Source organism: Lates calcarifer, linkage group LG1 (genome assembly GCF_001640805.2).
Source record: "Lates calcarifer isolate ASB-BC8 linkage group LG1, TLL_Latcal_v3, whole genome shotgun sequence".
In the NCBI taxonomy this organism is placed as follows: Eukaryota; Metazoa; Chordata; class Actinopteri; family Centropomidae; genus Lates; species Lates calcarifer.
In genome coordinates this window covers 15,807,590-15,831,704 of record NC_066833.1, presented here as the reverse complement: position 1 = coordinate 15,831,704, position 24,115 = coordinate 15,807,590, and the positions used below count along the sequence as shown (strand labels likewise).

The window sequence follows — 24,115 nt, the reverse complement described above, 5'->3', positions numbered from 1 at the left end:
TTAATATGTTTGACATATGAGCCTATTGCATAGTCAGGGTCTAGCTTTCTCTTTGAATGTGTCTTACCCACATGCTGATTAATACTGTTGTGCAGCCAAGAGGTAGCTGTCAATCTGTCAAACACACTGATATAAATTCCTCTCTCTGAAATGTAGCAAAGAATCTTATTTAAGATTTGACGTAAAATCTAAGAGATTACTGCTGTGACTTCTTTCAAATACTTTCAGAGACACAGTTGATCAATGCAACAGAATAATGAACAAAAGTGATACTTGGTAAGCATTTAATCAATAAAAAAGATCAATAAAACCACAATGAAACAGAGAATTTACAGTAAATTACTGTACACAACTCTACCATTTCATATGCATCCAGTCAAACATATAAATAATTCTACTGTAAGATACAGGCTTAGACAATAATGTATTCCCTGCATACACATACAAAACATAAAACATATAAATTCTCAATCCTTAAATATGTATTTGTAGTATATTTAGGTGGTGTGCAGTAGTTCTCAGGCACAAATTGCGCACACAATTTTACTATTTTACTATTTTACTGTGCAAACAGTTGAGCTACATTTTAAGCCTTGGCATTAGTAAAGCCTGGCTGATGCAGCTTAATGTGACATGGGCTTAACTGAAACTTTGGTTAAGGTGGAGCAAAGCTCTGGCTCTGTTTCAATACAAACAGCCTGTAGATAAAGATCAAACTTTCATCTGCAGTAGAAAATCATAAAGTGACAGCAGATGTACTCGCATTAGCTAGTGTGACTAAAGTCACTGGGCTTCTGTGTTTACAGGGTTACAGAGCTGTTGTTCGTTTCCTTTCATGGTAGAAAAAAACAACAGCTCTACTTTTGTAGCACATACACCCACTGAATTCCTAAACCTTAAATATCTTTTCGTAGTATATCTTGGTGGTATGCAGAATTACTAGCACACACACACACATACATTCTCTACATCAATTTTGTTGGCTAATTTCTCTAAAAACATAAAGTTATGAATCAAGAATCATCTTCAAGTCGTCTTCATCCTTCAAGTCTTCAAGCTCAAACGCTGAGCTCAGTTTCCCTTGACTTACTGCTTCCATGTATTTAGTTAATGTTTTAGGAATTCAGGCACATCAGATGAAAAGGCTTCACATTTTCCTGAGGTTGAGTTATCTTTTCTGTAAAGAGGTCAAATACGATGCAGGTTTCTGTTCCTGAGAAAGGAAGACCACAGTTGTGTGCAGACTTAAGGTTCCCTCAGAAGAGAAGGGAAACATTTTGGGGCTTGATATTTTCACAACCCGCTGCTGTTGGCTGTGAACATTTTTGTTTTTTTGTCACAGTTTTTTTTCATTAGAGATCAAGATCTGAGCAGGCCAACTGGAAGATCGACAGTTGAAATGGAAACAAGATGAACGGCATTACAGAATTTTAGACACTTTCTCCTGTTTATATTATCTACAAGTCCTGCATCTTGCAATAGCCCAATTGAACTTTTCCTCTTGTTTACCCCATGAGTACATAATCATCTGCACATTCATCTTTAGATGAGCACTCAGAGTCAGGTTCGGGTTGAAGTGCTGCTGGGACATTAACTGTGGCATAGTCACAGTCATCGTCAGTTTGAGCTCTGGCCATTCGTGATCCTTTGGCAGTGCTGTGGTCAATAGAGGCATACGTTACATCCTCAGCAGGCTGTCATTAGATAAAAAACACAGAGTGAGAGGGTAATTCTGCTGTTCTGAACGTATGCCACAAATAATTTATTCTATTTTTGCACAGTGCTACTGCAACCAGTACATTTTCTGATGTGGTTAGTGGTTATAACTTCCTGTGGATTAAAGAAACAGCCTCACAATTTCTTTTACAACAGAGGCCTCACTCTAATGTTCACCCAGTATGCAAATCTAAAGAGGTAGCACCTCTGACTGGGCTATCATAAAAGCAGAGAAACATACCCACATCCTATGAAAAGCTGCAACTGATAACTATGAAGATTTATGCTCAACAAAAATAGACTCAGTATGGGTGTGTGCCGCTCTACCTTGGTATCTGTGCTTCTATCATCTGTTGCAGAGTCCCCTGAAACAGGAAATGTTGATTTATAAATGCAACAAATATATATACATATATATTTATACTAAATAATACTATAAATGTTGTTATAAATGTAGTTTTACCTTTCCTTTTCTTCTTTGTTCTGGCAATGAAGCAAATTGAAATGATGAGACCGCAGTAAGGACACAACCATCCAGATCAGAATAGGATTAGACACAGAACAATAAAAATCTGTTAGTGTGGGATACATTTATTTAAAACATGTTAATGTTGATTTAACTTCCACTTAACTGGTAATTAAAACTTTCACATCATTAAAAAACATATGAAATAACATCTGCAACCACTTCTCAGATGTATAGCTTTTACCCCACAGCAGTGTTTCCTTGACAGCTCAACAGATGACAGTGTGTTGATGGAACAGGAAGCACTTTGCATATGTCTACAGCCCACGTCTGTCTATGACCAACTGTCTTTTTCAGTAACTAACAGCACAGGAGATGGAACTTAACATGCCTTTGGGTCTAAGATGATGCTAAAACAAAGACACAGCAAAGGTGTTACTTCTTTACATGTGATTCGTTAATGACCAAGAGACTGGCTGAAACTATTCTCGCCCAGTAACCACTATTTCCTTGCTGAAGCAAATGCAGAAGCTGCTTGCCACAGGGCCAAAATGTGTTTCAATTACACAAATGCTCCTAGCCTTCTTATGTTGTTTCTTTCTAAATGGTGTTGCCCATGTTTTCATTTCATCTAATCTTTCTCATTCTGCAGCCCTTCCTGTGAAACTGCAGAGTGTAATTATCATATGCTGAAATATTTGTAGTATGTGAGAGTGACCTGTACTATGTGTGTCTAAGGATGATGATTACTTACCCCGAGGCGCAGTTTCCCATGATGAGCCCACAGAATCTGAATGTTCTCACTGTGTTTGTCAGCAGGTGGCAGGTACCAGTGCCTGGTGGCTTTAGAGAAGCTGTCAGCCCGACACAGTAGTAGTCACTGATATCACTGATCTCTCTACTGCTGTAACTGAGTGCATGCAGGCCACAGTGGAGAGTGAGGGACAGAGAGAGAGAGAGAGAGAGAGAGAGAGAGAGAGAGAGAGAGAGAGAGAAGAGAGAGAGAGAGAGAGAGAGAGAGAGAGAGAGAGAACAAGAGAGAGAAGAAAGACTGTGCTATTTTGATTTCCTGTGTGTGATGGTTTCTAATGCAACACATGCACACACACAAAAACAAACAAATGCATGTACTCATGCAAACCTCAAATACATCACAAAGACACAACAAACAGAACACTGACTATTTTAAAAATAATAATGTAAACAATAGTGAAGGTAAAAGTTGTAGGTGAGCGACGACTGTGGATAAGCTCTGCCACGACTTTGCTTCTCTGAAGTATCAGCAGGCAGATATCTCAAAACATCTGCATTGCCAGATACTGCAGGGGGTAAGAAGATGAAGGGGAGGAGAGCTAAGCCGTCACTATAATGTTTGCTCTACTTGCTGTATTGTCTCATTTGCATGATTGTGCAAATTTTCTTGATGAGCAATATGAGGAAGTCACTGACCTTTTTTTCACTTTCAGTGGAAAGTCCAGGTTACTTTACAAACCATGTCTTTGTTAAGATAAACAAACAGACCTCTATGGGCGTACAAGTCATAATGATTATGCAGGGATATTTTTTTTGTTGTTGTCATATGCAGAGTGCAGGAAAATCAGTCTGGGAAGGTCTCCAAAAAGTGACTCACTGTGAGGATGATCTACTGAACTGCAGGTGTTCATGTCGGCTGTCAAATATCAGATGTTTGAGATTGCATAGATTTTACACCTTAACTTGTATTCAACAATTCTCTATACAACCATGCATTCATGTGCAGCTGAGGGCTCCTTGTCATACACTAGAGGGTGCTGCTGGCAAAGTTTAGGTGTGATTCACATACCACAAGGACATTCCGTCAGTCCCCAATAGAAAAATAACAACTGACAACTGATGGTGTCAACTTACACCATCTGGTGGTTGTATTGAGGGCAATAAAAAGCAAAAAACAAACAAACAAACAAACAAACAACAACAAAAAAAAATCAATCATGCTTGGTATGTGCAGTGTTTCTTCTCCTGTGAGAATAAACCAAATGATGTCATGGAAGTAAATCTACTCTGAGGAAAACAAGTAATTGACACATATATTTAGTTTTTTAGATATAGGCCTTTGTTGAATTTTGTTTATCCGAGCCACAGTAGCTGCTTCATAGCTGGCAAACTTTTTGCTGTTTCTTCATCTGAGGGAGCTACAGATGTTTGCACAGATTGGATAAGGGAAGCAAGCAAGCGTCTTATTATTTTATAAAGATGATGAGAACATTCAGGCAGCCTCCAGTGCACACAGCTGACAGATATAAGCTGTTTACAAGACAGCATGTAGCCTCTATATGGTGGAAATACTTAAGTACAATTTGGGTAGAATGAATTTGACATCCTTTTCATCACTCATGGGAATAACATTCATCTAAAGACACAGTCTGGCTTTGAAGTCAGGATGTCATGACTTCCTGCTGGGCTCTGTGGCCTTGTGAGCTACTTAAGGACAGCGTGGTAGTGTTGTTTGTTGAGATGGTGAATCTGCTCACATTACAAAGGTGATCCTAGGTCTCCCCGACGTTAGAGACAGGCCTGCTTTATGTGTTTCAGTTTTTGATGTTAGGATGCATAAATCTGTCTAAGTGATCATTACAGAATTGCAAAGATAATATACATACACACAATTTTCACAGGTGTACATCGGAAACAGCATTACTTCATGACATACTGATTACTCACACACAGGATGGTCTTACAATGTATGTGGGAGGTCAGGAAGTGGTGAGCTCGATACAAGAGAAGTGAGCCCATGTGGTAGGTACAGCTTAAGGTTATCTGTGTTTCAGATTGTGAACATGATGAGCCTAATGGTTAGACAGCCATACTCTTATCTGATGGTATTTTACTTATTTGTTCCCATCTGTGGAAGAGGTCAAGGTAAGCCTGAACACACTTTTACCTGGTGATATGACTTCTTAGACAGCTGGAGAGAACATTATGAACAAACTAGAGTTATTAAGTGTAATTATTGAATATATGAGGTAGAAATAATATACATAAGTACATGGGAAGAAGAGAAAAGCTATGGAATCAAGGAGTAACAACAAAATCACAGAGTATGTTAATGTTATTACAGAAAAAAAATGTGAAAAATGAGTAACAGTTAACAGTTATTAATGTTACAATTAAAAAAGCTATATAATTGTTGGATCCAGTGTTGGTGCCATCCGATGATCAAAACTGATATCGGTGAAGAACAAAGTGGCCTTTTATGTCCTGTCACATTATCAGACTATATAAAAATTAAGCCAATTACCTAAACTTCCAAAAACAAACTTAACTGAGATTTATTGGACAACATGGAGTATAAAGAATAGTGAGGTTAGCTACACGTATCAGCAAGTAGCATGTCGGTTTCCTGTGTTTTTTAGTCATCTTCTTATTTCTTCTTCTAAAAGGCATGTATCAAGAATTACAGTCAAGATAATGGGTTTTACTTTCTGGGGACAATACGCTGCGATGGGGCAAAGCATTGACTGTAAGTTCATTTTCAGTATATATAGACAAAGCCTGTTGGTGCCCCATCTGTAACTTATAATTATTTGATTTCTGCTGGACACTGACACAGGTAAATTTAGTTCCAGGTTCCCCTAAATTCCCATTTGTTTCTTATTCCCTGTGCTTCTTTCCTTAGTGAGTATTGGTACTGTATCAGTATTTACACTGTAACTTATGGACTGTTCAGTAAGAAACAAAAGGTACAATAATAATATGAATGTGTATTATTGGGTTGTACTACAAACCACAAAAGTTCACATGTATACTCCAAGTTAGACCAATTAGGTACTACATTTCCCACATTAAAGAGGTCTTTGATCTAAAGAGAATGATACAAGACAACATTTTGGATTTGGGGGTTTTAGTGAAATTGTCTTTTGTTTCAGACTCGTTTCCTTCCTGTGAGGTTGGGCTGGCAGTCCGACGAGGAACGACATGGAAATGTGCCCCACAGCAATCTCTGACAGTCAACTGTCCTGTTACACACTGTGGAAAACCACTAAGCATCACCTGGTGTAAATTAATCAATGTAAACAGCTGCGAACGGATCAATAAAACAGAGAATATAGAGATAAGACAGCACAACAACTCATCTGAGGATAAACTGATTTCAGATTTAACTTTCAAATTGATTTCTGTTCATGATGATGGCCTGTACAGATGTGTTTTAAATGGGTACAAATACGAAATCGGTCATATCATCAACATCTCAGTTTCAGGTAGGTAGCTGTTTTTCTCCCTCAGTACCAAAATATACATGTAACATCAAATTTCATGTGTTAATTCTATCTCCTATCTATCATTCCCTGAAGACACACACGAGGGGGTTGAAATAACGTACAATACGGACAACACTGCAGGTAAGAACCTTCATTTGTCAGATAATATAAATACATTTTAACTGATATAAACCTGTTGATTTGGTTCTTCTTTTGTAGTTGCATCACTGAGTGCTACTGCTGCTGCTTCTGCTGGTGATGCTGCTTCCAGTGAAGCCACGTCCTGGCTGCCCTACTTCTATATCTGTATTACCATAGTTCTTCTGGTTTTCACATTAACAGTGCTTATACTCCTGCATTTTTATGGCTGCGAATGTAAGAATGTTAACATGTATTCACATTTTGGGTAACTGTAACAAAATGTGTAGATTTTACCACCTAAATAATGAAGCATTTGTTATTTGTCTTGTTCACAGATATACTGACCTTCAAGCCAACCATGGGACAGGTAAAGTGCAATGTTGCTAACTTAAAGGACAACTTAAATTTTTGGGCAAATAAACATATTTGTTCTTGTTTCTTCTCATCTAAGCCTTGGCAGGAAAATGTTTAAAAGGAGGAGCATTTCATTGGCTAATTTAATCTTGTTGTGGTGTTTTGGTGCCGTAGGAAATCTCCACTCACATAATACCCGACCTCCCCAGGAGGAGTGCTCCCACCACTCCTGTCCTACAAGCCCACTTCGTTCTGAATGATATCTACTCCACAGGGACACCACTATCACCGGCCGCAGTGATTACCAGTGGGGATCAGCCTTTGGCAAACACAGCTGATGAAAGTCAAGGGTCTGACAGTGCAGGGTATTCTGTCATCAACCATAAACAGTCTGGGAATCCTGCCAGAAATCAACATGCTGTGACCAAACAAGATAAAAACCCAGAATATGCCTCTATCAGTGTTTCCTGAACATTTTGATTTATCATAGACACATGGATGGAAAAATGTTCACAAGCACACAGTGGTGTACGAGTGGTGTCATGGAACAAGCGAAGAGGTTACACCATCAGCCACACTGTGGAACATGTGTATGGGGGAGGCTTGTGGTCATGCAGCATGCCATCTTAAATTGACCTGGCTACAGCAGAGCAGAAGGAGCTGTCTCTCAGCCTCACATTTGCTCTAGCTGAGGCCGTTTTTTTTATTATTCATCTCTTGTTATTTTTCTTTTGTGATTTTTCTCACCCTAGTCAATCCATTTACGTGACTTGGAAAACTTTTTTGACTTCTGTCAAAAACACTGTTGGACACAGCTTTGGCAGTTTGCATATACAAAAAACTACTCAGTGATCACTTAGTGTGCATTTTTCTGTCTGATTTGGAAGTATAAAGTTTGGGAGGAGTCTGTATCTCATGACAAAAAGGTCAGCATTTCAATATAATCCTTGGCTGATCTATGACTATGTAAGCATTTTGTTCTTTGTAAGGTGGCGAATGTGGTGTCTTCAAGATTTATTTTTGCATTCCTTTCAGTCGAATATTTATACATATATATTTAATAAAGTTCAATGTAACCTGAGAGACTGAGAGATGAGATAATAAGCAAACACATTTTGGGAGTCCAGTATTTTCTAGTATCATGCGCAGGCCTCTGTGTTTTTCACTGCTGCCAGCGGAAATAAAGTAGGCCTACCTGACCTGTTAATCTCATCAGTGTGGTTTAGCTTAAATGTGCAGGAAGTTAAAGAGCAGATCAAAGGATTTCTCACATTACAATATCTGGTCACAGATGACACGTCTCTGCTCAAGCACATATAGTTAACACACAGAGACGTAGTAGTTAAGTAGTTATGTAGTTAAATGAAAGTCAAATGAGAGTATTTAAAGTCACCAGATGTCAACTATCAGAGACAAGGAATCTGCCAGAACCAGTTCAAGATTCTATATAAGACAATATGTCACAACACATCGAGGGTCCAGAACCCTATGTTGGGAACCACAACCACAGATAAGATAGCAAACTCTCTACTCATTGCTGTTAAAGAGCTTATACTCAGTGAAACCATCAGCAAATTCACAATTCAATAATAAGAATGCATATATTTAGTTTATTTTGCTTCTGATGTCTTTACTACTAATATGAAGCACGAATAAAGCCTGAATGAATTTTGCTGATATGTGTGGGGGTTAAAAACAAACCCATACATTTCATCATCAGTTTTGTGTAACTGATAAGTTCAGTTAAATTACTTTTGCCAGTCTGGTGACTTTAAAGGGTTCTTCTTCTGTTTAGTTTTGAAGCTCAGCTGTGACTTTATTGCTAACAAATACATTCTGTAAATCCTAATGTGGTTCACAGATGGACTTCCTGGAATCTTTTTTTGAACGTGTTTAATGTGTAAAAATATCCATTTGATACGTGATGCATCGAGACCACAATCACCACACAGTGTCATATTGAAACATGCTGATTATTCAAAAAATAAATAAATAAATAAAAAAAATAATGTGCAGTGGAACAAAGTGATTCCTGAGCACTTTAATCAATTTACAGATGCTCACAGAGAGTCTTTTGACCAAAATTTTTCACATGGAAGATGTCAGGAAATGCTGAATAATGTGACCTGGCTTTTATATTTCTTACAGTACACACACTGGAATGCATGCTCAGGAGAGGAAAGGTTGAAGAGTTGAAATCTACATGCTGTTTCTGAGTCCCTGAACATTATGTGAGATGAATGTGTGAACTTCTTTTGTGTCTCTGAGTGGAAATTCTTCTTTTCCGCAGCAGTGTCTGTTAGTCACAGCCCACACACAAGTTCTGCATTTAGACTCCCTCTCTCTCTCTTTCACACACACTCACACACACATCAGTAGTTGTGTTTTTTCTCTAGTGGACAAAGCTCTGGTTCAGACCGCAGAGAGATGGAGAGTGCAGAGGCCTGTGCGAAGGCAGAGTTTGAGATGGGCCTGATTAGATCAAGCCTGACGTTACCACTTGACAAGGTGTGCAAAAGTGCTGAATGCTTGTTGTCATGTTCTAAAATCTATTCTAAAAATATAGAGAATTATTGGACATATTTGTCAGTTGGGATTTATGTTTGAGATAGCTGTGACATTTCAATCTAAGGTTTCATTTCAGTCTTTTAATGCATATTGTGTGGGAAGTGAAGTGAAATGTCATTTAGCCTTTACATTGTATTTTATGAATGCAGGCACCACTTAGATCCAGAGTGACAGAGAAGTGAACAAGCAGGGTTTTGTGGGCAGGCTCATCATCTGTTTTCCCACTTCAGAACAAAAATCCATTGGCCTTTGTGTACAAGGACGCTCCACCATGAGCCAATTTCTTTCCTCAGGTAGGAAAGGGAGGTAGCTCAGGGAAACTGGTTTCCTTTATAGCCTCCATGGGTGGAGCTGCAGGCAGCAGCACCAATGCCTTACCATCAATGAACGTTTGTTACCAATAATTGTGATTGATGGAACTAAACCATATATTTTTTCTATTAATGCAAAAGAATGAAATAAAAAAGTGCAACAATTACAAAGCAAATAAAAATCTAAATGTGTTTAAGTTGTGCTGGTCATTTATTCATCTACTATACTTGTCTCCATACTGTATGTTTATTAAGGCCATTTATCTTTTGACATTATTCCTTACAATTTTCAGCAAGTGACTAAATCTAAATGTAAAATTCTTGTAAAATTTAATCTTTCAAAACCTTTCAAATCTTTCAAAGTTTGACGAGGCACCCAACATTTCTATTGGGGAAAGTTTTGGTTTTTACAACGCTCCGTGATTCTTTAACGCATCGCTGTATGCGCATGCGCCCCGACTATAAAAATGACGTCAGACGCCGACATTGGCACACCATGGCCGCTCAGCTCGGTGTCAGAGGCGTCATGGCGGGGTCGAAATTTTAAATCCCGGGGGCTTGACAGCGAAACTGCCCTTGTCTGCAAAAGTTTCTGAGAGTTAAGAGACACCGGGACGATCGCGTCTAACAACAGGAGGAGCTCGGAAACTTATTCAGAAAGGTAAGCGATACCTCTAATTTAGCCGCGAGTCAGCGGGGCATTAATGTCATTGCCGGCAGGTGTGTCGGCGTCGGAAAGTTTATAACTTATTGTGTTTGTTTAGAGTAAGATATCTAATTTTATTGCGATGTGGGAATGCAGGCTTTTGCGGTATGTTATGTCCTGTTTTTTAATTAAGCGCCCATATTTAAATACAAATTCACAGATTTTAAGGATTAAAAAGTCGGAGTGGTGTGTGGTCCCTAAGAGGGACACGGGATTAACCCGCAGTGCTGTAAACCTTTAGTTATGAGCCGATTAAATTCGGAGAAAGAAAATGCGTTTGGATAAACATTGTGGGCCAATTTCCACTGCTCAAGCCAATGCGACAGGCCTCGCGGCCTTAAGCGCGCGCACCGTAGTAGATGCATAAAGGCTAACAGAAGGTGAACATAAACTGCTTTATTTGTTTAGGCTATTTATTTATTTATTATAGGTGAATATAAACTGAAAGGGTTTGTTGGTTAATATACTTAATCATATTATTAATCTCACTACTCTGTAACAGCTGAGGCAATCAAACAAATGTAAAGAGGCCTACACAGGTGGGCCCGAGCCCTTCGCTGCACCTGCCACCAAACAGCTGCTGCATTGTAATCCACCTGAGCATTTGTGCATCAAAGTATGTCTACTAAAGTGCTTTGTACAATATTATGCATGGGATTCCTACAGTGCAGCTTTAAAAAAATATATATTAAAGAGTAAAATCCTTTTTAACCAGAAACTTCATTATAGATCACTACCAGACTTCACTAACAAACATCAGTTTTTCCAAGCATAATGCAGAGTTGGTTGATAACCACTGCCTCAATCTCTTTTGTTTGTGTTATCATGTGATTTAAATAAAAGTAGGCCTACCACAGTAACACAAACTAACTGATCAGACAGTGGTATTTTAGCAACTTTGTGTTCTGTGAGGTAAAACCTGTTTTTGTCAGAGTTTATTTACAGAGTAAGCATATAAGTGGCATGAGATTGACATTGCACTGCAAATGGTGGTTGAAATGGTTTTAAGATGTCTTTTCTCTTTGTATAAACTCAGCTGAGTCATTTGAATGATATTCCCACCTGTTTGTGCCTCTTTTCCCACCTCTCCAAAATACCACACAGACACCACAGTGAAATTAAAGGTTGGAAACGACACGTTTTTTTTTTTAACAGGACAATGCCCTCCTGTAAGGTGTGGGGAAAAAGATGCCAGGAGAATCTCATCCTTTAAAAGTCACCCAGAAAGGTAAGAAATGCCCATAATGTGGCATTGTGACAGTGTCATTGCTGTCAGGTGTGTTGGTTCCAGTTAGGCTCATTCATTTTAATGTTTAGAATAACATGTTGAACAGACCTTTGCAGCATATATTGTCCTGTTTTTGTTTTTCTTTGTCCTCTTTCCATAAACTCTATATACCTTTTATATCACAGAGTTACTAAAGTGAATTTCAAGGCTAGGTAATTGTCTGCAGTTGAAGACTACTTATTCTAACTGGATTTTCTTTCTTCTTTCCACAGGTAGATCTACGAACCAGTAAGACAAATTTTTCTTTTTATTCTTTGTGATTTTGGTTGGCCGCTGCGCTGCTTTCTCACAAACACGCACACATGCACGCACACTGACTTTTACATTCTCCCTTCTCTCTCTCTGCTGTGGATTGTCATGGCCGCCGTGTCGTGACTGTTTCTGTCTGCGACTGAAATGTTTTTTCTCTTTTTTTGTGCATTTGCTTGGCTGCCATGCCATGACTGTGCTTTGTGCTATGCTACTTTCAATTTTTATTTTGACAATATGACCGTCCGTCTAGCCAACATAGTCCTCGCATCCAATTTGAACATGGCCACCCAATTATTCACCGGTTCGTCCAAAATGGCCACCCTATTTGTCTCTCTTTGTCTATTTTCCTGTCTTTTTTTTCCTCTCTCCATTGAGCAGCCGACCTTTTTAATTGTGTTGGGAGGGATGGCCTCCCAATACAATTAGAGCAGTTAGCAGTCTTTTGATGTTTGGATAATGAGGTTATTTAGAAGATTGCAGAATGGTTGGAAGCTGTAGGAGAGAAATTCTGTTCCCTTGTTTATTTTTGGGGGGTTAAATAGGTAGTGGGAAAAGACTGGTTCAGAATTTTTGTTTGGAACTGCTAAGCTAGTGATGGTGTGACCAAGAATAGTGACATGTTTGGTCAGGGCTGGACTTATAAGGTGCAAAACCTGAGGTGACTCTGGCAGGGCTCCATGGAGGATCAGACAGATTTTATGTTCACTCAGAGCAGATGGTTCACTGGTCCTTGAATTTTTCTATTGGCTATGTGTGAGACAGGGAGGTTTTTGTGCACAATGATTTGGTGGAGCTGTAGTAAATGATAGGAATGGAAAGGTTTTGTAATGTTGTATTACAAGTCAGAAGTCTCTAATTTGACCCATTGGCTGTGTAATGAAGGTGCTTTGTCTTGGCTGTCATGACTATATATTTAAGTTTGATCAATATTTGTGCACTAACATTTTCTTTGTAGGTAAATCTACGATCGGTGAGTACCCTATTTATTTTTTTTAATATATAGATTCTTAGGTGGTGGCTGTCATGCCTACGTATCTATCTCTCTATAGTAGGGCTGAACAATTTGTTGTTCTAATCACGTTTTATAATATTAAGCTGCAATTTTTTGCATATTGTTCAGTCTTACTCTAGATTTGTTATATTTTGACTGTTTTAGACTAATAAAATCCATTAGGCCTGTGTGTGTCATTGAATTGGGTTTTCTTGCCAAATGCATCACCACACAAACACATTTACATTGTCAAAGCTTATCATTAACAGTATTTATTTAAAAAAGTAGATTCTACAAACCGATGAACTTAACAACTCTGGTCATTAGGCCATGCGTTTGTCTGTCCAACTTAGCTGCATTTCAGGCCATGCGTTTGTCTGTCCAACTTAGCTGCATTTCAGGCCGCGTGTTTGTCCAACTTAGCTGCATTTCAGGCCGCGCATTTGTCCAACTTAGCTGCATTTCAGGTCGCGCGTTCGTCCAACTTAGCTGCATTTCAGGTCGCGCGTTCGTCCAACTTAGCTGCATTTCAGGCCGCGCGTTCGTCCAACTTAGCTGCATTTCAGGCCGCGCGTTCGTCCAACTTAGCTGCATTTCAGGCCGTGCGTTCGTCCAACTTAGCTGCATTTCAGGCCGCGCGTTCGTCCAACTTAGCGGCATTTCAGGCCGTATGTTCGTCCAACTTAGCTGCATTTCAGGCAGCGCGTTCATCCAACTTAGTTGCATTTTAGGCTGTGCATTTGTTGATCATTGTGTCCATTGTTACTTTTTTCCTGGAGGATTTCCAAGAAGAAGCTCCTGGTGAATCAAAGTCTACAATAGTAAGTGTTGTTGTTTTTTCCTTATGTGCTGGGTTTTGCTTGGCCGCCGTGCCAAAAATAACTAACCAACCAAATTCCATTTCAGCCTTCATCTATACTTCATACACAAGTGTTTTTTTTTTGTTTTTTTTTTTTGGCTGCCATGCCATAACTAACTACTTTGCCTTTCAGCCTCCATACTACTAAAGAGGATTGCGTCTTTGTTTGTTGTTTTTTTTTTTTTTTTTTTTTTTGAGCCGCCGTGTCACTGGTTTGTCTTGGTTGCCCATCTACCGATCTATTTTTATCCGTTATGAATGCTGGTCAGTCTACGTAAAGTGCAGTTTGCGTCTTTGTTTGTTATTTTAGCCGCCGTGCCATCTCTTCTCTATCCCTCACTGGTTTATCTTGGCCGCCGTGCCCATCTACCGATCTATCCCTTTCTCGTTCATCCGTGCGACATCGCGGTCGGTCCATTCGAATTTTGCCCCCGTTCGTCCGGCCTTCTAATCATCTAAACATTAAATAGGTAATTATGATTAGACTGATCATCTGAACGTTATAACTATTTAGATGATCAATCTAATCCTCTAAAAATCTCAATCTCTAAAATTATGATTAGATTCATCATTTGAACATTATAGCTATTTAAATGATCAATCTAATCCTCTAAAAAATCTAACCTTAACTTTTTTTTCCCCTCTCCTTTGTAACTGCTGAGCTAGTGATGTTAGGTCAGAGCTGGACTGTAATGTGGTGTAAATTATGGTTAAGTCAGATCTCTCTTATGAGCCTGTTCTCAGTTGTGTATTGGTGGTGCTTTGTCTCGGCTGCTGTACCTTTAACCCTAAACTCATCTTTTTTTTTTTTTTTCCAACTTTTGGATGGCTGCCATGTCATCACTTGCAGCAGCATCTGTCTGCTTCTGTTTGTCTTTGTGTGCGTTCGTCGAGCCATAACTACTTTCAGCCTTTATCCTACAAAAAGAGGATTGCGTCTTTGTTTGTTTTTTTTATTTATTATTTTTTGGGCCGCTGTGCCATCTCTTCTCTATCCCTCACTGGTTGTCTTGGCCGCCGTGCCCATCTACCGATCTGTCCCTTTCTCGTTTATCCATCCAACATGGCTGTGCAACTAAGAGGACATCCATCAAGATTTATGATTATCCGTTCGTTTACCCGTTAGTATAATCGGTTTCGTTTTTTTTCTGGTGAATCTACAAACAAGTAAGTCCCATGTTTGCTTAATTATGGCCGCTGCGCCACCCCTTTCTTTCCTCTGTCTCTCACATGAACACGCACACATGCACACACACTGATACTTACACACATTCTATCCACTGTTTTTCCAATTATCCTGTTGTGTAATGGTGGCCGCCGCGCCTGACATGAACACGCACACATGCACGCACACTGATACTTACACTCTGTCTGTCTTGTGTATTGGTCTGTCTCTTTATGTCTGACATTCAGATTAGCTTTAGTGGACTGTGTCTGTCTTGTGTGTTGGTCTGTCTGTCTCTTTATGTCTGACATTCAGATTAGCTTTAGTGGACTGTGTCTGTCTTGTGTGTTAGTCTTTGTTTGTCTCTTTGTCTGACTGACATTCAATTTAGCTTTATTTGACTGGCCAACTCACTGTCAGATTAGCTTTATTAGAAAACTGACATTCAAATTGGCTTTATTGGACTCACTGACCGACGGTCAAATTAGCTTTGTTGGACGGACTGACTGTGATTAACTGACTAATTAGAAGTTTATATTCAAATACCAAAATTATATCTCATCAAAATTAACATTGACAGATAATTGGCAATAAAGACAAAATATGTAAGTATCAACAATACTACCAATATAAAAATTTTGAATAACCATTATCTTCAGTTGAACTCATGCCCATGGAGGATAGAAATGTCCAAACGTATGAAAGAAATTAGTCTTAGACCAACATGGCTTGTGCCATGACAATCTATTCTGTCTAATTGGCTTGGATGGGCTTTGTTGCAACAACTTTTTTTTTTTTTCTCCGGGTATTTCTACAAAAGTAAGTATCTTTTCAAGTGTTATATAAAGGCAACTGGACTTGCTTGAGGTTCTTGAAGACCTTTTACTTGAAAGGCTTCTTTAGCTCTATCTATGCCTTTATATATCGCTTAGAAATACCATGGCCTGGATGGCTGACAATCTTTAAGTAAGTATCACTTTCTTCTAGTCTTATTGTGTTTTAGCAATTTTATCATGTTTGTGCTATCTTGGCCACCCCAGTCTTTTTGTTGGGTTTGTCTATTTTTGCCAGGCTGTCCCTTTTCTGACTTTGTCTTTGATGTTGTTTGTCTGCTTGTCTCTGTATGTCTCACTTTTTCTGTCTTTGTTTCTCTGTCCTGATTAAGCATTAGCATTATGTGCCTAAACTTCAGGGTCACACACAGCCAATAAGAGTACAAAGTCAGGAATTTTGATAGTCGGGGTGTCTTTGATTGCTGGGGGAGATTCTCTTGGTCCCAGATTGGTTGAAGACTGCTTATTTTTCTCTGCTTATGTGTACTCTGAAAGTTAGGTGATTGTCAGCTCAGATCTCTTATCATTCATAGTTGGTAAATGTTTTTAGTTTGTTGTTGATACTTATTGTCATTGCTCATGGTTACTATGATTTGCACAGTGTAGTAGCTGTTGCTGTTAATATTAAGCAAATCATTGCCAGTTCCATAAGTGGGGTTGTTTTACCTGGTTCATCTTTGGATAGTGCAGGTACACAGTGTAGGTTGATGCAGATTAATTGGAGATCCTAAGTGAGAGAATTTCATATACAATATTTTGTAACTGTCTTTTCAACATTCACTGCCATGTCTTGTCATGTCTGCAAAGGGGTGGTTTCCAATTTGGCATTGTTTTTACATATTTGGTAGGATATAGCAGTAGACCATTGACAAAGCAGCCAACTTGAGGCGCTTGACTCTGATTTGTCCAAGTGGTTCAACAGACTCCTCTTCACACTGACCTTAAGTCACTGTCTATAAATTTGATTTCTAACATGGTTGGACAACATGTCTTCAGAACTAGTTCTCAGAGACTACCTGGTTCATCTTTGGATAGTGCAGGTACACAGTGTAGGTTGATGCAGATTAATTGGAGATCGTAAGTGAGAGAATTTCATATACAATATATCAGTGTAGTTGTGTTGCTGTCAATCATCACCACCAGAAGTTTGATACCAAATTTATAGTTATTGTACTATACACACAAATGGATTTTGAAGTTAAAGGTTGTCTTGTTTTCCTCTGCCAAGTTTAATTCCAACTGGAGACCCAAGTAGAACCTTTTTAATTTGAAATAGGTCTGGTGTCGTTAAGTTTTGTATCCGTATTTATATCCGCGACATTGGGAGGCCTCCCAGCAGGGGAATTTTATCCCACCCCTGCAAAGCGTTATGCCACTAGGGTATAGTCACATCAGTCGCTGATGAGATGCATTGCAACTGAGACAGGATAAATTGTGGCAATTTCATATGTACATGGGATTGTCCTTTTTATTGCTTGGTGGATGGTTTACGGACAGTAGAGCGTTTGGGCTCTCTGGGAGGGAGTAAACTTGGCAGAGAGAGACAACTCTGATACCTCTGATAGGAATCTGAAGAAGCTTCTGCACACCTGATTTAGGTATATTTCCTTAATTTTCAATCTACTGGCGATGACTTTCGACAGCAATAATGGCTATGAAAACCAAACTGACGTGTCAAGTGTACCAACTTGTCGTCATATTTTACGATTTGCTCCTACTCAGTTACCTGGTATTGACATGCTTGAATTAGAAACATAATACTGTGGGCTGAATTTCAGAGAAGGTATTGGTGTTGTTTTGAGGAGAACGCATAAGATAGAATTAGAACTCTAAGACTTTGTAATTAGTCAGATACTGCAGGGAGAGTACTGATGGTAGATGAAGTATCGCCATTGTTAATGTTGAAGGAGATATTTACAGGAGACTGTTGTAGTGTTAAATGAGTAAGCTTGTATGAAGTGAGATTTCCATTGTGGAAGATCTACTTCTATGATTTCTTTTGTCCCTTTTAAAATAACTTTGTCACTTGGATGGTGAAAACCTTGTACTCAATTATATAGTGATCGATTATCTTGTCTCTTTATTTGACCAATTTACCAACCATCGTCTTTCTGCAGGTCCAAGACACATTGCTGGTAACCTGCTAAGATGACTAAGTGGGATTTGATACATCTGACCTACATGTTGGATAGTTGGATGACATTTGAAACTCTCTCCCCCCTTACCTTTCCAACATCAGTTAACAGGTATCTGTGTTACCCATTGTCTGTAACCTTCCAGAATTGACGATCTGGTGGACATACTTCATGCCACGATTGGCCAGCTTAGAGAGTCTTTCAGGATAAGGCTTAGTCCAGTGTCTTGGTTTGTTGCACAGGACGCAGCTATCACCTGGTTGTCTAGACAACATTCCTCCCCACTCCTGATTATGTATCTACCCTAAAGTCTCTCTGTCTGGATTAATTCTTGTTTGGCTGCACATAAACAATCTCACTTCATTGTACTCGGGTCTTCTTTTCTCTTCATCTGTCTTTTCAACATTCACTGCCATGTCTTGTCATGTCTGCAAAGGGGGTGGTTTCCAAATTTGGCATTATTGTTTTTACATATTTGGTAGGATATAGCAGTAGACCATTGACAAAGCAGCCAACTTGAGGCGCTTGACTCTGATTTGTCCAAGTGGTTCAACAGACTCCTCTTCACACTGACCTTAAGTCACTGTCTATAAATTTGATTTCTAACATGGTTGGACAACATGTCTTCAGAACTAGTTCTCAGAGACTACCCTGGCAATGCCAGAGTGAAATCTTAAGTTCTGTCCTGACAGAATCATCAACATTTGGAACAAACATTTACACATTTTCTCCAAATTTGGCAATCACAACCAGAAATGAGCCAGGACGTCTTAACACTACAGAGAACAAGGTAAACAGAGTCGACTCATATCACATAAGAAGGCAAGGCTTTTCTCCTTCCCCTTCTTCTCTGTGTGTGAGGAGGTCTGTGCTATAAGGAATATTATTGTAAACTTAGACCTTGTTGCTGATTCTGTCCTAAAGCTGTACTTGTAATGGATAAGCAACTTGGAGGTATTTTAGAAATTGGGGGGAAATAAAACCAAAAAAAAAAAAAAACCCTAGACCTATGAGTGAGCATATAGACTGCAGACCCTTACTGGGTTGTGTGCTGTGGTTGTGCAGTTTCCAAAACCAGACAAGGATCCCTCTGGTTTTTTGAATCAGCTGACCATGGTATGCTATTATGAGCTTACTCCAAGACACATTCTACAATTGGACATACTTTTAGCAAGAAAGACAGTATGTTTAGCATTACTATTTGTGGATGATGTGAGTCTGAAGAATTTGGGTGTATCAGGGTTTGGCATTTGAAATTGTCTGCTTTGTCAGTGGTCTACAGCCACATCTTACCGAACACGTGAAAACAGTGCCAAGTTAGGAAACCACTCCCTTTGCAGATGTGACAACAGCAGCAGTTGAATGTTGGAAAGCTGCATGATGAGAAAAGTAGACCTGGGGAAAATGCAGTAGGATTATTTGATGTGCAGCCAAATGAGAGTTGATGTAGACAGAGGAACTTTGGGGAGGATACAGAATTGGGAGCTGAGGGGGAACTTTGTCTAGACAGCCAGGTGATAGCTGTTTTCTGTGTAGCAAATCAGGACACTGGATTAAGCTTTGTCCTGAATGACTCTCCAAGCTGGCAAGTCATGATGTGACGCATGTCAGTCAAACTGTTGATTCTGAATAGCTACAGACGATGGGCAACACAGGCACCTGTTAGCTGATGTTGGAAAGGTGTGGGCAGGAGGGAGTTTCAGATGCTATCTAGCCATCCAGCATGTAGTTCAGATGTGTCAAATCCTGCTTGGTCATCTTAGCAGGTTGCCAGCTCTGTGTTTTGGACCTATAGACAGACATGTTGAATTGCAAATTAAATAGTAAAACAAAAGGTGAAATCAAAGGATTAAATACAATTTTTTTTGACATCCAAGTGACAAATCTAGATGTACAGGGCATCTAGTATTTGGCCCAGCATGACCCAGGGAGACATCAGGGAGTTTTCTACAGTATTATCATGGAATTCCAGACACCAAAATCCCTTATGTAGCAAAAGGGTCAGCTGTGTCACTCGCACCCTTATTCAGTATTGACAGTTCAGCTCTCTGTCTCAAGAGTCCTGTCAATTTATATCGGACACCAATTGGCACCAATCTTTTAAGTAAGCTTCCCTAATGCAAGATTTAATATTTGTGCTGAGAAGGCAGACTTTACTCTGGCATTATTACATAAATTACAGGAACAAGAATACTTCCCGTTGGATGAATAGTTAGAGGATGCCCAGGCCCCATTTGGTGATGGAGATTGCAGTCGGTTCAGCAGTTTCCTGCGACCCCGGGAAAATCAGTGAGGCCATGACCAGAGAAGTTGTCCTGGACTGGAAGAAGAGGAAGACCACCAAACCGTCCTTGATGATGATGATGATGTGTCCATGCCATGTGATTGATGTCTTCAGGTGTGTTTTCTCAGATATTATACATTTTTTTGTAGTGTTTGGTTGCTTTGTGCTAATTATTATTATTATTATTATTTTGTCAGATATCCAATCTTCAGGAAGCTTTGATTGTTGTGGCCTCACCTAAGCGCACCAAGCCCAGCACGCTGACTTGACCTCCTGACCTCCAGCCCCCACAAGTCAAGCAAGCCTCTGCAAAGTGGCATACCAACATTGCACAACTCAGCTGACTAAACAGAAACTATGGCCATTAATTAACAATGTAAACTTGACAAGATGCATCTTTTTGAAACCAATTCCTGCAAACGTTGGCACAAACCATGTACCACCTAACCAGCAACCAGCAACAGACTCATCCACCCACGTCCTGCTTAGGAGGCTCTTTCTTGCCATCAGACTCAACACAACACAAATTGGACACCCATCTGGGAGAAATGCAACCACAACATAACTAGGAGAAGGACATTTTGTAACTGTCTTTTCAACATTCACTGCCATGTCTTGTCATGTCTGCAAAGGGGGTGGTTTCCAAATTTGGCATTATTGTTTTTACATATTTGGTAGGATATAGCAGTAGACCATTGACAAAGCAGCCAACTTGAGGCGCTTGACTCTGATTTGTCCAAGTGGTTCAACAGACTCCTCTTCACACTGACCTTAAGTCACTGTCTATAAATTTGATTTCTAACATGGTTGGACAACATGTCTTCAGAACTAGTTCTCAGAGACTACCCTGGTTCATCTTTGGATAGTCCAGGTACACAGTGTAGGTTGATGCAGATTAATTGGAGATCGTAAGTGAGAGAATTTCATATACAATATATCAGTGTAGTTGTGTTGCTGTCAATCATCACCACCAGAAGTTTGATACCAAATTTATAGTTATTGTACTATACACACAAATGGATTTTGAAGTTAAAGGTTGTCTTGTTTTCCTCTGCCAAGTTTAATTCCAACTGGAGACCCAAGTAGAACCTTTTTAATTTGAAATAGGTCTGGTGTCGTTAAGTTTTGTATCCGTATTTATATCCGCGACATTGGGAGGCCTCCCAGCAGGGGAATTTTATCCCACCCCTGCAAAGCGTTATGCCACTAGGGTATAGTCACATCAGTCGCTGATGAGATGCATTGCAACTGAGACAGGATAAATTGTGCAATTTCATATGTACATGGGATTGTCCTTTTTATTGCTTGGTGGATGGTTTACGGACAGTAGAGCGTTTGGGCTCTCTGGGAGGGAGTAAACTTGGCAGAGAGAGACAACTCTGATACCTCTGATAGGAATCTGAAGAAGCTTCTGCACACCTGATTTAGGTATATTTCCTTAATTTTCAATCTACTGGCGATGACTTCGACAGCAATAATGGCTATGAAAACCAAACTGACGTGTCAAGTGTACCAACTTGTCGTCATATTTTACGATTTGCTCCTACTCAGTTACCTGGTATTGACATGCTTGAATTAGAAACATAATACTGTGGGCTGAATTTCAGAGAAGGTATTGGTGTTGTTTTGAGGAGAACGCATAAGATAGAATTAGAACTCTAAGACTTTGTAATTAGTCAGATACTGCAGGGAGAGTACTGATGGTAGATGAAGTATCGCCATTGTTAATGTTGAAGGAGATATTTACAGGAGACTGTTGTAGTGTTAAATGAGTAAGCTTGTATGAAGTGAGATTTCCATTGTGGAAGATCTACTTCTATGATTTCTTTTGTCCCTTTTAAAATAACTTTGTCACTTGGATGGTGAAAACCTTGTACTCAATTATATAGTGATCGATTATCTTGTCTCTTTATTTGACCAATTTACCAACCATCGTCTTTCTGCAGGTCCAAGACACATTGCTGGTAACCTGCTAAGATGACTAAGTGGGATTTGATACATCTGACCTACATGTTGGATAGTTGGATGACATTTGAAACTCTCTCCCCCCTTACCTTTCCAACATCAGTTAACAGGTATCTGTGTTACCCATTGTCTGTAACCTTCCAGAATTGACGATCTGGTGGACATACTTCATGCCACGATTGGCCAGCTTAGAGAGTCTTTCAGGATAAGGCTTAGTCCAGTGTCTTGGTTTGTTGCACAGGACGCAGCTATCACCTGGTTGTCTAGACAACATTCCTCCCCACTCCTGATTATGTATCTACCCTAAAGTCTCTCTGTCTGGATTAATTCTTGTTTGGCTGCACATAAACAATCTCACTTCATTGTACTCGGGTCTTCTTTTCTCTTCATCTGTCTTTTCAACATTCACTGCCATGTCTTGTCATGTCTGCAAAGGGGGTGGTTTCCAAATTTGGCATTATTGTTTTTACATATTTGGTAGGATATAGCAGTAGACCATTGACAAAGCAGCCAACTTGAGGCGCTTGACTCTGATTTGTCCAAGTGGTTCAACAGACTCCTCTTCACACTGACCTTAAGTCACTGTCTATAAATTTGATTTCTAACATGGTTGGACAACATGTCTTCAGAACTAGTTCTCAGAGACTACCCTGGCAATGCCAGAGTGAAATCTTAAGTTCTGTCCTGACAGAATCATCAACATTTGGAACAAACATTTACACATTTTCTCCAAATTTGGCAATCACAACCAGAAATGAGCCAGGACGTCTTAACACTACAGAGAACAAGGTAAACAGAGTCGACTCATATCACATAAGAAGGCAAGGCTTTTCTCCTTCCCCTTCTTCTCTGTGTGTGAGGAGGTCTGTGCTATAAGGAATATTATTGTAAACTTAGACCTTGTTGCTGATTCTGTCCTAAAGCTGTACTTGTAATGGATAAGCAACTTGGAGGTATTTTAGAAATTGGGGGGAAATAAAACCAAAAAAAAAAAAAAAACCCTAGACCTATGAGTGAGCATATAGACTGCAGACCCTTACTGGGTTGTGTGCTGTGGTTGTGCAGTTTCCAAAACCAGACAAGGATCCCTCTGGTTTTTTGAATCAGCTGACCATGGTATGCTATTATGAGCTTACTCCAAGACACATTCTACAATTGGACATACTTTTAGCAAGAAAGACAGTATGTTTAGCATTACTATTTGTGGATGATGTGAGTCTGAAGAATTTGGGTGTATCAGGGTTTGGCATTTGAAATTGTCTGCTTTGTCAGTGGTCTACAGCCACATCTTACCGAACACGTGAAAACAGTGCCAAGTTAGGAAACCACTCCCTTTGCAGATGTGACAACAGCAGCAGTTGAATGTTGGAAAGCTGCATGATGAGAAAAGTAGACCTGGGGAAAATGCAGTAGGATTATTTGATGTGCAGCCAAATGAGAGTTGATGTAGACAGAGGAACTTTGGGGAGGATACAGAATTGGGAGCTGAGGGGGAACTTTGTCTAGACAGCCAGGTGATAGCTGTTTTCTGTGTAGCAAATCAGGACACTGGATTAAGCTTTGTCCTGAATGACTCTCCAAGCTGGCAAGTCATGATGTGACGCATGTCAGTCAAACTGTTGATTCTGAATAGCTACAGACGATGGGCAACACAGGCACCTGTTAGCTGATGTTGGAAAGGTGTGGGCAGGAGGGAGTTTCAGATGCTATCTAGCCATCCAGCATGTAGTTCAGATGTGTCAAATCCTGCTTGGTCATCTTAGCAGGTTGCCAGCTCTGTGTTTTGGACCTATAGACAGACATGTTGAATTGCAAATTAAATAGTAAAACAAAAGGTGAAATC

General features: G+C 39.6%; 2 protein-coding genes across 4 annotated transcripts; one reads left to right on the top strand and one right to left on the bottom strand.

Moving 5' to 3' along the window:
- Nucleotides 1-270: 270 nt before the first annotated feature.
- si:ch211-214p13.7 (uncharacterized) lies at nt 271-3,128 on the bottom strand. Its single transcript, XM_051070806.1, has 4 exons — nt 2,937-3,128; nt 2,180-2,199; nt 2,044-2,081; nt 271-1,694 (listed from the first exon to the last, which is right to left on the bottom strand). Exons 1-4 carry the CDS (start codon nt 2,954-2,956, stop codon nt 1,506-1,508), a joined length of 267 nt encoding a protein of 88 aa, XP_050926763.1. The 5' UTR covers nt 2,957-3,128; the 3' UTR covers nt 271-1,505.
- Nucleotides 3,129-4,955: 1,827 nt separating this feature from the next.
- Nucleotides 4,956-7,767, top strand: LOC108884403 (B- and T-lymphocyte attenuator). 3 transcript variants are annotated; one of them, XM_018678261.2, is made up of 7 exons: nt 4,974-5,080; nt 5,602-5,681; nt 6,088-6,420; nt 6,514-6,561; nt 6,640-6,795; nt 6,897-6,928; nt 7,090-7,767. In XM_018678261.2, exons 2-7 carry the CDS (start codon nt 5,630-5,632, stop codon nt 7,384-7,386), a joined length of 918 nt encoding a protein of 305 aa, XP_018533777.1. In that variant the 5' UTR covers nt 4,974-5,080; nt 5,602-5,629; the 3' UTR covers nt 7,387-7,767. The 3 variants fall into 3 exon arrangements, with proteins under 3 accessions (XP_018533778.1, XP_018533774.1, XP_018533777.1); XM_018678262.2 differs by lacking the exon at nt 5,602-5,681 and having other exon boundaries at nt 4,956-5,080; nt 6,640-6,726; XM_018678258.2 differs by lacking the exon at nt 5,602-5,681 and having other exon boundaries at nt 4,956-5,080.
- The last annotated feature ends 16,348 nt before the right edge of the window (nt 7,768-24,115 follow it).

Excerpts from the sequence above, each read along its gene's own strand:
- si:ch211-214p13.7 (XM_051070806.1), bottom strand. The coding sequence starts at position 2,956 with ATGGGAAACTGCGCCTCGGG. Across the intron at positions 2,082-2,179 it reads AACAAAGAAGAAAAGGAAAG|GGGACTCTGCAACAGATGAT; the intron begins GTAAAACTACAT and ends TTCCTGTTTCAG. Across the intron at positions 1,695-2,043 it reads ATAGAAGCACAGATACCAAG|CCTGCTGAGGATGTAACGTA; the intron begins GTAGAGCGGCAC and ends ATCTAATGACAG.
- LOC108884403 (XM_018678258.2), top strand. The coding sequence starts at position 4,999 with ATGATGAGCCTAATGGTTAGACAGCCATACTCTTATCTGATGGTATTT. Across the intron at positions 6,421-6,513 it reads CATCAACATCTCAGTTTCAG|ACACACACGAGGGGGTTGAA; the intron begins GTAGGTAGCTGT and ends CATTCCCTGAAG. Across the intron at positions 6,929-7,089 it reads TCAAGCCAACCATGGGACAG|GAAATCTCCACTCACATAAT; the intron begins GTAAAGTGCAAT and ends TTGGTGCCGTAG.